The 12,344-nt window shown below is 42.0% G+C and overlaps 1 protein-coding gene and 1 pseudogene across 1 annotated transcript; both read right to left on the bottom strand.

Annotated features, from left to right (window-relative positions):
- Positions 1–1,076: 1,076 nt before the first annotated feature.
- LOC107609420 (uncharacterized) lies at positions 1,077–1,580 on the bottom strand. The gene has a single exon (XM_016311400.2). It carries the CDS (start codon positions 1,578–1,580, stop codon positions 1,077–1,079), a length of 504 nt encoding a protein of 167 aa, XP_016166886.2.
- Positions 1,581–3,711: 2,131 nt separating this feature from the next.
- Positions 3,712–5,223, bottom strand: LOC148576327 (uncharacterized; annotated as a pseudogene).
- Positions 5,224–12,344: the final 7,121 nt, after the last annotated feature.

Below are 12,344 nucleotides of genomic sequence, written 5' to 3' on the forward strand. Positions count from 1 at the left end.
TTAGGGCACCGATGTCGTTTCGTCGTAGGACGAGGTTGTTAGTTGTGAATTCTCGCCGGATGACCCCGTTGTTGTATCTTAGGCTGATTCTCTGTTTTAGGGCTAGCTCTTTGAGATGGGCTATGCTTCTTACTTCGTCAGTGGGGTCTCGTTCTGCTTCTTCGTCATTACCCTCGATCGTTCTCCGTGGACTGGGGTCTCCTATTTCCACTGGGATAACAGCCTCCGTACCGTATGTTAATCGGAAGGGGGTTTCCCCGGTGGCTGTCTGGGGGGTCGTTCGGTACGACCATAAGACCGATCCGAGTTCGTCCACCCATAGTCCTTTGGCTTCGTCGAGCCGCTTTTTTGAGTCCTTTGACGATTATTTTGTTTATGGATTCCACCTGTCCGTTTGTTTGGGGGTGTTCTACCGAGCTAAAACGGTGGGATATGCGTAGTCCTTTTAGGAATTCTCTGAATTTTTTGTCAGCGAATTGGGTTCTGTTGTCCAAGATGATGATCTCAGAGATCCCGAATCGGGTGATGATCTATCGCCAGAGGAATTTTTGACATTGGGTTACCGTGATAGAGGCCAGGGGCTCGGCCTCGATCCACTTAGTGTAGTAGTCTATGGCGACGATGAGGTATCGGAGTTGGCCGGGTGCCGTGGGAAAAGGTCCGACAAGGTCGATCCCCTATGTGCCGAATGGCCGCTCTGCCGATATGATGCTGAGCTGGTGTGGGGCAGCTTGATGGATATTGGTGTGCCTTTGGCATTTGTCGCAATTTTTTACTAGCTGCACGGAGTCCCGGATGACCGTGGGCCAGAAGTAGCCGGCCCGGATGACTTTTTGGGCAAGGGTTTTACCTCCGACGTGGTGGCCGCAACAACCTTCATGGATTTCGTGGAGTATGTACTCCGTGTCCCCGGGTTTGACGCATTTGAGCAGGGGTTGCGAGAATCCGCGTTTGTATAGTTGTCCTGCGGCGACTGTGTAGTTGGCGGCTTCCCTTTTTGTCCATTTTTCCTCTTTGGGGTCTTCGGGCAATGTTCCTTTGAGGAGATATTGTAGGATGGGGTAGGTCCATGATCCTCAGTGGGAGAGTGTCAGATAGGCGTTATCCGTCGTGGATATGGACGATGATTTGACGACTTCCTGAATTAGCGATTTGTTGTCGTGCCCTGGTTTAGTGCTGGCTAGTTTAGAGAGAAGGTCAGCCCTGTCATTATGTTCCCTGGGGACGTGCCGTATGGTTACGTGATTGAATTCTTCCTTTAGTTTGTTAACCTCGACAAGGTATTGTTGTAGCAGGGGATCTCGTGTTTGGTAGTCTTCGTTAATTTGGGAACTAACTACTTGCGAATCCGTATTTATTTCCAGGACCTTTGCTCTGACTTCCTTGGCTAGGGCTAAGCCTGCAAGGAGGACCTCATATTCTGTCTGGTTATTTGAGACTGGGAATTCGTATCGTACTGACTGTTTGATCACGACTCTGTTTTGACTTTCGAGAATGACTCCGGCACCTCCAGAAGTGACGTTCGATGAGCCGTCAACGTGTAGTTTCCATGATTCGGGGGTGGAGTTTCCCGGCGTCATCTCGGCGATGAAGTCGGTCATGGCATGTGCTTTGATTGCGTATCGGGGTTCGAACTTGATATCGAACTGGGAAGTTCGATGGACCATGCTAGCATTCTGCCCGCTAGATCGGGTTTTTGTAGTGCTTGTTTAACTGCTTGGTCGGTTCGAACTGTCACGGGGTGGGCCTGAAAATATTGCCGCAGACGTCGGGAGGCCGTGAGGAGGGCGAAGGATAGCTTTTCCAGGCCTGAGTAGCGAGTTTCCGTGTCTTGTAGGACTTTGCTTATGAAGTATATGAGTTTTTGTTCTTTCTTCTCATTTTTGCGAATGAGTGCTGCCGCGAGTGCTTCTTCCGTTATGGAGAGGTATAAGTAGAGAGTCTCCCCTGTTTGGGGTTTGGCAAGGACTGGTGGTTCCGCTAGGACTTTCTTGAAATGTTGGAATGCTTCTTCGCATTCTGCTTCCCATTTGAAGGGGGCTCCTTTTTTCATCAGTCTGAAGAAGGGGATTGCCTTTTGAGCCGATGCTCCGAGAAAGCGGGATAGCGCTGTTAGTCGGCCGGTGAGATTTTGGATGTCGTTTATGTTTTTTGGGCTTGTCATCTCAAGGACGGCGTGACATTTCTCTGGGTTGGCTTCAACTCCGCGGTGTGTGATCATAAAGCCGAGAAACTTCCCTGCCTCCATTCTGAAGGTGCATTTTGTCGGGTTGAGTCGCATTTGATGCTTTCGTTGGGTGTCCATGATGACCTTGAGGTCGCTGATGAGTTGTTCGCCAGAGTCGGTCTTGGCGAGCATGTCGTCTATGTAGACTTCTAGTTTTATTCCGGATAGGTTCTGGAATATTTTGTTAACGAGCCGTTGGTAGCTGGCTCCGGCGTTCTTCAAGTCGAAGGGCATGACTGTGTAGCAGTACGTTCCATCAGGGGTGATGAATGCTATTTTTTCCTCGTCAGATCGATGCATGGGTATTTGATTATAGCCGGAGTATGCATCCATGAAGCTGAGGTACCGATGTCCGGATGCAGCGTCTACCAGTCCGTCGATGTTTGGCAGGGAAAAGGTGTCTTTTGGACAGGCTTTGTTGAGGTCCGTGTAGTCGACGCACATTCGCCACTTCCCGTTGGACTTTTTTACCAGTACGACGTTTGTTAACCACGTCGTGTAGGGCAGTTCTCGGATGAAGTTTGCCTTGAGTAGGGCTTGTACTTGTCATTTGACCTCGGCCGCTCGGTCTGACGACATTTTCCGTCTCCTTTGTGCCACGAGTTTGGCTTTGGGGTCTACGGCTAGCCAGTGGGACATTAGATTGGGGTCTATCCCAGGCATGTCGGCTGGCGTGAAAGCGAACAAGTCTCTGTTTTGTTTCAAAAATTGGGAAAGGTCTTCTTTGAGGTCGTATGGGAGGTTCCTGTTGATGAAGGTGTATTCGTCTTTGGTTTGCCCTACTTGTAGTTTTTCTATTTCGGCTTCCGGTTCTGGCCTAGGTTAGCCGTCTTGTTGGGCGTCCAGGTCGGCTAGGAATATGCCAGCCGCGTCGCGAGAATTTTTCCGTAAAGCCAGGCTGGTGTTGTCGCATTCTGCCGCGACTTCCCGGTCTCCGTGGATAGTCCCGATAGAGCCGTCTTCCGTTATGAATTTCATAAAGAGGTATTTGGTAAAGATGATGGCTGAGAAGTCATTGATTGTTTTTCTCCCGAGGATGATGTTGTAAGCGATGAAGTCTTTTAGGACCACGAATTCAGATAGAATTGTCATCCTTTGGTTACCTGTTCCTATGGTGAGGGGGAGGGTGATGGAACCTTCCGGTTTGAGAAAGTTGTCCCCGAGTCCCGTGACGCCGTTGCGGTGTGTTTGGAGATTTTCGTTGCGGAGCCCAAGCTTGTCGAAGGCTCCTCGGAAAAGGATGTTGGAGTCTGCGCCAGTGTCCACCAGTATTCTCCGGACTAGTCCTGTTCCGATTCTTGCCGAGATGACGAAAGGTGCGTCTTCAGCCGAGGTGTCGTGCTGGCAGTCCTCGGGTAGAAAAGTTATCGTTTTGCCGGTGGTGGTGGTTGTAGCTTAGTCTCTGACGGCCAGAACTTTGAGGTCCTTTTTCAGTGTTGTTTTCGATTTGCCTGACACGTCCTTGCCTGTGATAACGTTTACTATTATGGTTGGGTCGTCTTCTGGACTTTCTCGGGGGGTTGTTTTTGCATTCTCGGGTTGTGCCTTTCTCTTTCTGGCGACCTGTCTTTTTCCGCGCGTTTTGGTTTTCTGATGATTTTGGCAAACTCTGGGAGTTTGCCGTCCCTTATGGCTTGTTCGAGGGAGTCCTTGAGGTCAAAGCAGTCTTGTGTCCTGTGCCCGTAACCTCGGTGGTAGTCGCAATAAAAGGTTTTGCTGCCGCCCATTCTTTCTTTGAGTTGTCGGGCTTTTGGGATGACACCTCGGTCCGCTATTTGGTGGTATATCTCGGTAATTGGAGCTGTTAGGGGTGTGTAATTAGAGAACTTGCCGATTCTGGGCGGTCGGTTTGCATTTGTCGGCTTGAGGTGGTCCCTCTGATTTTCTCTGGGTGGTGGGTTATGCCGGGACGCCGAATTGCCGTGTTGGGCGTTGCCGTGTTGTTGTTTATTGGCGGCGACGACCTAGCTGACTTCCTTGTCATTGATGTAATCTCTGGCGACGTTCTGGATCTCGTGCATGGTCCATACTGGTTTGGTGGTAAGGTGTTTGCGAAAATCTTCGTTCATGAGCCCGTTGGTTAGATAGAGGCTTGCGACGGAATCCGTGAGTCCGTCGACCGTTAGGCATTCATCATTGAAGCGGTCAAGGTATTTCCTTGTGGATTCGTCTTGTTTCTGCGTGACCCCTAGTAGACTGATGGGGTGTTTGGCTTTAGTGATTCTAGTTGTAAATTGGGCCATGAACTTTCGCGAGATGTCGTGGAAGCTGGTTATAGATCCGTTTGGGAGGGTGTTGAACCATTTGATTGCTGGCCCCGATAGGGTTACCGGGAAAGCTCTGCATCGGACTGCGTCAGCTGCTCCTTCTAGGTTCATTCTGGCCTCGAAGGCCGTTAGATGTTCCTGGGGATCCTTGGTTCCGTCATACTTCATATCGGTGGGTTTATCGAAACCTTTGGGGAGTTTTGCTTTTAAGATCCTTTCTGTGAAGGGGGTAGCTCCCATTATCGTGTGGTCGTTCCTCGTGCGCTTGGTTTCTCGGTGTCGTCGGTCATCTTCCGTGTGAGCGGGGTTGCGGGAGATACTGTGGTCGTATCTTTTATTGTGTCGCCGTTCTGGTGATCTATCGCGTCTTTGCCCGCGCGAGGTGCTTCTATCATGCCTTTTGGCGTGTCGCTGTTCTGGCGATCTGCCGTGGCGAGATCTGGATCTAGAAGTTGCGTGACTTTCGTTTCCGGTGATATGTTTTTCTTTTGCGGCAATCCGGCCTTCGAGTTCTTGTACTCGGTGGCAGAGCTCCTGGATTATTTGGGCTGACTTTTCTTCCAGATTCTTGGGATGCCGGGTTTTTGTAACGACGATAGCGTCTTCTTTTTTATGGACGACGCTTCCAATCCTTCTGTGGAGTATGGCTTCTTGGTGTTCAGGGGTAGGGTTCTGTGTTCTGGAGTCGTCTTGATGGCTGACGAAATGTTCTTCAAATTCGTCTGCCATTCCGACTCAACCGGCGTAATGTTTCCCCACAGACGGCGCCAATGTACTGGAGGTCTCCGGTACGGGTTGAGAGATGGATCGGGAATTTATGGGTCGAGGCGGATGCCTGATTATTTGACTGGAGTGACGGGGGAGAGGTAACTGCAAAGACACTCCGACGCTCAAATCAGAATGGATCTAAGAGGTATAAGGTGTGAGGAATGAATGAATACCTGGAGGGACTTGGGTCCTTTATTTATAGGTGATGGTGGCTATCTTATCTTATCTTGTTTGGCTAAGATAAGGAAGACGTTCGAATTCGAAAGTCGGTTGGGAGTTCTAGAGGGCCGGTTTTAGGCTTTCTAGAAGAGCGAGGTGGGGCGGACCCGGGAAGCCAGGTTTGGGTTCGATCTCGGGTCCGGGATCCGTGGGCCGAATCCGTAACAATAATTATTAGATATTATCAATTATTTATATATATATCTAATATTATGTGTAATTTATTATAATATGTATATAATATTAAGATAATATTTTATATAATAATATGTTCTAATTTAAAATATTGTAATATAAATATTGTTAAAATAATAATTTTAAAAATTTAATCTAATCTTTATTCTTTTGGTAATTTCACATTTAAAAGTGATTTTGATCATTATTATCTAAACAATATTTTATCAATTATAATTATTTTGGAATCAAAGTATCCAAACATAAATTTCATTGAAACAAATTCAATTTTAATCAAAATCAATTCTAGTATAATCAAATTAAACTCAACTCTAATTTACAAAAACTAAATCAAACACATACTCAATGATTCCATAGATATTTTTAAATATTTAAATTCATTGATTCATATAATAATAAAATGTAATAATGTAATAATTTAGCTATATTTTATCATTAAAATTCTATATTTAAATCAAATAACAAAATTTATAACTAAAAAAATTCAAAATGCACATAAATCATGGCATAAAATGTTAAATCCACATTCATTCAACAATCAGTAATGAGGACAATAATTAAATAAAACTCACACAATTAATACCAAATTATTAATTGAAAATAGTTATAATTTATGCTGACCCATAATTTTTCTTTAATCTTTTGGATTTCAAGCTCATATTTCTTCTTTATAACTCCATTGAATTCATGTTACTCTGCCGAATACAATGGAACAAATTAATTGCACGAAAAATTAAAAATTATTTTTCACATCCAAACAATTTTAACATGCAAATTTATCTAAGTAATTTAGAATTACGCACTTTTTTCCCACTTCACCCCTGATACTACATTTTCTTCTTCTTCTCTACTTTTTTTTATTATTTTTTACTTCCATTTCCGTCATCACCACCACCACCACCACTTCCTCCTCCTCCTCCTCTTTCTTCTTTTTTTCTTATTGAGATTTCTTCTCCTCCTTCCTTTTCATCTTTCTCCTCCTCTATCATCATCATCATCATCATCATCATCATTATTGTCCTTGTCGTCTTCTTTTAATACGTATCATCGTTATCGTTATCGGTTCATTCTGAATATAATTTTGGTTCATTCTGGATTTAAATAAGGTGCACTTGAACTGTGCTTGTGTTTGGAACGAGGTTACATTCTGAATTTAATTTTCGGTTCATTCCGAATATAATTTCAGTTTATTTTTGAATGAATTAAGGTGTATTTGGTCTCGTTGTTCTGCAAAATTCAAAACTCTTCCTCCTCACCTTCTACTGCTTCTTCTTCTTCTTTTTTATTTTTTTCTTCTTTGTCTTCTTCTTCTTTTTCTTTTATTTTGCTATAATTTTTCTTGTTTCACTCTCTTGATAGGAATAAAACCAATAAAAAGAGAAGAAAAATCAAACAAAAAAGAAGAAACAAGAATAAAAAAACTCCTCAAAACTCCTCATCATATTTTTCTTCTTCTTGTCTTGTTCATCTAACCAAACAACAAGAAGAAACACATAATGCTGCAAAATTACTTGATGAATTTAGATGTATTTTTGTTGATGATTCAATTTTGTTTGTGTGTTTGTTTTCGAACTGAGTTTGTGTGTCGCAGTCATTAAGTAATTTCGGTTCATTCTAGATTTAAATAAGATGCGCTTGGTCTATGCTTGTTTTGAAACGAGTTTACATTTTGTATTTAATTTTTGGTTCATTTCTGAGTGAATTAAGATGCATTTGGTCTCATTGTTCTGCACAATTCGAAACTCTTCCTCCTCACCTTCTACAATCACATGATGGGTTTGGATGTGTTTTTGTTCTTGATTCAATTTTGTTTGTGTGTTTATTTTCAAATTGATTTTATATGTCGCAATCATTACGTAATTTCGGTTCATTCTGGATTTAAATAAGGTACACTTGGTCTGTGCTTGTTCTGAAACGAGTTTACATTCTGAATTTAATTTTTGGTTCATTCTGAATATAATTTTGGTTCATTTCTGAGTGAATTAAGGTGCATTTGGTCTCATTGTTCTGCACAATTCAAAACTCTTTCTCCTTACCTTCTACAATTACTTGATGGATTTGAATATATTTTTGTTCATGACTCAATCTTGTTTGTGTGTTTATTTTCAAATTGAGTTTGTGTGTCGCAATCATTACGTAATTTCGGTTCATTTTGGATTTAAATAAGGTGCAGTTGGTCTGTGCTTATTTTGAAACGAGTTTACATTCTGAATTTAATTTTTAGTTCATTTATGAGTAAATTAAGGTGCATTTGGTCTCGTTGTTCTGTACAATTCAAAACTCTTCCTCTTCACCTTCTACTGCTTCTTTTTCATTTTTTAATTCTTCATCTTCTTCTTATTTCATTTTGTTATAATTTTTCTTATTTCACTCTGTTGAGAGGAATAAAATCAAGAAAAAGAAAAAAACCAAACAAAAAAAGAAGAAACACATAATGGTACAAAATCATCAGAGAGAGAAGGAGGAAAAGAAAAAAAACACAGGCGAAGATGCTTAGTGTGCGAATGCACGTGTAATCAAGAGTAATTTTTGTTGGTGTCAGACCTATTTGGATGGACTTGGATGACAATAAAACTTGGATGTGTAGCGATTTTCGAAAATTAATTGCTTTTCAAATGAGAATAAAACCAAGCTCTGAATAATTTTCAAATATAGCTGTGATGGCCGGAATTGCTCATTCAAATCAATTTAGGATAGTCAAAAGATTAGTGGTGCACGAAATTGTGATCTCAGGCAACGGCACCAAAAACTCTGTACGCACGTCTTAATAATTTGTTTTTCATTCACAACTTCGATACAACTAACCAGCAAGTGCACTGGGTCGTCCAAGTAATAAACCTTACGTGAGTAAGGGTCGATCCCACGGAGATTGTTGGTATGAAGCAAGCTATGGTCATCTTGTAAATCTCAGTCAGGCGGATAATAATTGATTATGGAGTTTTCGAAAATATATAATAAGATAAGGATAGAAATACTTATGTAAATCATTGGTGAGAATTTCAGATAAGCGCATAGAGATGCTTTCGTTCCTCTGAACTTCTGCTTTCCTGCTGTCTTCATCCAATCAATCCTACTCCTTTCCATGGCTAGCTTTATGTAAGGACATCACCATTGTCAATGGCTACTTTTGATCCTCTCTGTAAAATGGTCCGATGCGCTGTCACTGCATGGCTAATCGTCTGGAGGCATCACCCTTGTCAATGGCTGCATCCCATCCTCTTGTGAAAATGGTCCAAATGCTCTGTCACAGCACGGCTAATCATCTGAGGTTCTCGATCATACTGGAATAGGATTCACCCTCCTTTTGCGTCTGTCACTACACCCAACACTCGCGAGTTTGAAGTTCGTCACAGTCATTCAATCCCAGAGTCCTACTCGGAATACCACAGACAAGGTTTAGACTTTCCAGACTCTCATGAATGCCGCCATCAATCTAGCTTATACCACGAAGATCCTGATTAAGAGATCCAAGAGATACTCATTCAATCTAAGGTAGAACGGAAGTGGTTGTCAGGCACGCGTTCATAGGGAATGATGATGATTGTCACGTTCATCACATTCATGTTGAAGTGCGAATGATTATCTTAGAAGCGGAATAAGTTGAATTGAATAGAAAAACAGTAGTACTTTGCATTAATCTTTGAGGAACAGCAGAGCTCCACACCTTAATCTATGGAGTGTAGAAACTCTACCGTTAAAAATACATAAGTGAAAGGTCCAGGCATGGCCGAATGGCCAGCCCCCAAAACGTGATCACAGGATCAAAAATACAATCCAGGATGTCAAATACAATAGTAAGAGGTCTTATTTATACTAAACTAGTTACTAGGATTTACAGAAGTAAGTAATTGATGTATAAATCCACTTCCGGGGCCCACTTGGTGTGTGCTTGGGCTGAGCTTGAATGTTACACGTGTAGAGGTAAATCTTGGAGTTGAACGCCAGTTTGTAATGTATTTCTGGCGTTCAACTCTGGCTTGTGACGTGTTTCTGGCGTTTAACTCCAGACAGCAGCGTAGAACTGGCGTTCAACGCCCTTTTACGTCGTCTAAACTCGGCCAAAGTATGAACTATTATATATTGCTGGAAAGCCCTGGATGTCTACTTTCCAACGCAATTAGAAGCGCGCCATTTTGAGTTTTGTAGCTCCAGAAAATCCACTTTGAGTGTAGGGAGGTCAGAATCCAACAGCATCAGCAGTCCTTCTTCAACCTCTGAATCTGATTTTTGCTCAAGTCCCTCAATTTCAGCCAGAAAATACCTGAAATCACAGAAAAACACACAAACTCATAGTAAAGTCCAGAAATGTAAATTTAACATAAAACTAATGAAAACATCCCTAAAAGTAACTAGATTCAACTAAAAACAATGCCAAAAAGCGTATAAATTATCCGCTCATCACAACACCAAACTTAAATTGTTGCTTGTCCCCAAGCAACTGAAAATCAAGTAGGATAAAAAGAAGAGAATATACTATAAATTCCAAACTATCAATGAGACATAGCTCCAATCAGATGAGTGGGACTTGTAGCTTTTTGCCTCTTGAATAGTTTTGGCATTTCACTTTATCCATTGAGGTTCAGAATGATTGGCATCTATAGGAACTCAGAGTTCAGATAGTGTTATTGACTCTCCTAGTTCAGTATGATGATTCTTGAACACAGCTATTTTATGAGTCTTGGCCGTGGCCCTAAGCACTTTGTTTTCCAGTATTACCACCGGATACATAAATGCCACAGACATATAACTGGGTGAACCTTTTCAGATTGTGACTCAGCTTTGCTAAAGTCCCCAATTAGAGGTGTCCAGGGTTCTTAAGCACACTCTTTTTTTGCCTTGGACCTTGACTTTAACCGCCCAGTCTCAAGTTTTCACTTGACACCTTCACGCCACAAGCACATGGTTAGGGACAACTTGTTTTAGCCGCTTAGGCTAGGATTTTATTCCTTTAGGCCCTCCTATCCACTGATGCTCAAAGCCTTGGGATCCTTTTTATTACCCTTGCCTTTTGGTTTTAAGGGTTACTGGCTTTTTGCTCTTGCCTCTTGGTTTTAAGAGCTTTTGGCTTTTTCTGCTTGCTTTTTATTTTTATTTTTTTTGCCTATTTTTTTTTCTGCAAGCTTTGTTCTTTGCTGCTTTTTCTTGCTTCAAGAATCAATTTTATGATTTTTCAAATTATCAAATAACATGTCTCCTTGTCATCATTCTTTCAAGAGCCAACATATTTAACATTCTTAAACAACAACTTCAAAAGACATATTCACTGTTCAAGCATTCATTCAGAAAATAAAAAGTATTGTCACCACATCAATATAATTAAACTAAGTTCAAGGATAAATTCGAAACTCATGTACTTCTTGTTCTTTTGAATTAAAACATTTTTCATTTAAGAGAGGTGATGGATTCATAGGACATTCATAACTTTAAGACAAAGTTACTAACTACTAATGATCATGTAATGAAGACACAAACATAGATAAGCACTTAACATAGAAAACGAAAAACAAAGAATGTAAGAACAAGGAATGAGTCCACCTTAGTGATGGTGGCGTTTTCCTTCTTGAGAAACCAATGATGTCCTTGAGCTCTTCTATGTCTCTTCCTTGTCTTTGTTGCTCCTCCCTCATTGCTTTTTGATCTTCTCTAATTTCATGAAGGATGATGGAGTGCTCTTGATGTTCCACCCTTAATTGTCCCATGTTGGAACTTAATTCTCCTAGGGAAGTGTTGATTTGCTCCCAATAATTTTGTGGAGGAAAATGCATTTGAGGCATCTCTGGGATCTCATGGTGATAAGCTTCATGCGTCTCTTGAGATCCATGAATGGGCTCTCTTGCTTGCTCCATCCTTTTCTTAGTGATGGGCTTCTCTTCCTCAATGGGAATGTCGCCTTCTATGAAAGCTCCAGCTGAGTAACATAGATGGCAAATAAGATGAGGAAAAGCTAGCCTTGCCCCAGGGGAGGGCTTTTCGGCTATTTGTAGAGTTCAAGGGAGATGACTTCATGAATTTCTACTTCCTCTCCAATCATGATGCTGTGAATCATGATGGCCCGATCCACAGTAACTTCAGATCGGTTGCTAGTGGGGATGATGGAACGTTGGATGAACTCTAACCATCCTCTAGCTACAGGCTTGAGGTCCAGTCTTCTTAATTGAACCGGCTTGCCTTTGGAGTCAATATTCCATTGAGCTCCTTCCACACATATGTCCATGAGGACTTGGTCTAACCTTTGATTAAAGTTGACCCTTCTAGTGTAGGGGCGTGCATCTCCTTGCATCATAGGCAAGTTAAACGCCAACCTCACATTTTCCGGACTAAAATCTAAGTATTTCCCCCGAACCATTGTAATATAATTCTTTGGGTTTGGGTTCTTACTTTGATCATGGTTCTTAGTGATCCATGCATTGGCATAGAACTCTTGAACCATTAGGATGTCGACTTGTTGGATAGGGTTTGTTAGAACTTCCCAACCTCTTCTTTGGATTTCATGTCGGATCTCCGGATACTCATTTCTCTTGAGTTTGAAAGGGACCTCAGGGATCACCTTCTTCTTGACCACAACATCATAGAAGTGGTCTTGATGAGCTTTGGAGATGAATCTTTCCATCTCATATAACTCGGAGGTGGAAGCTTTTGTCTTTCCTTTCCCCTTTCTAGAGGATTCT

Source organism: Arachis ipaensis, chromosome B1 (assembly GCF_059453495.1).
Source record: "Arachis ipaensis isolate K30076 ecotype BB chromosome B1, ASM5945349v1, whole genome shotgun sequence".
Classification (NCBI taxonomy): Eukaryota; Viridiplantae; Streptophyta; class Magnoliopsida; order Fabales; family Fabaceae; genus Arachis; species Arachis ipaensis.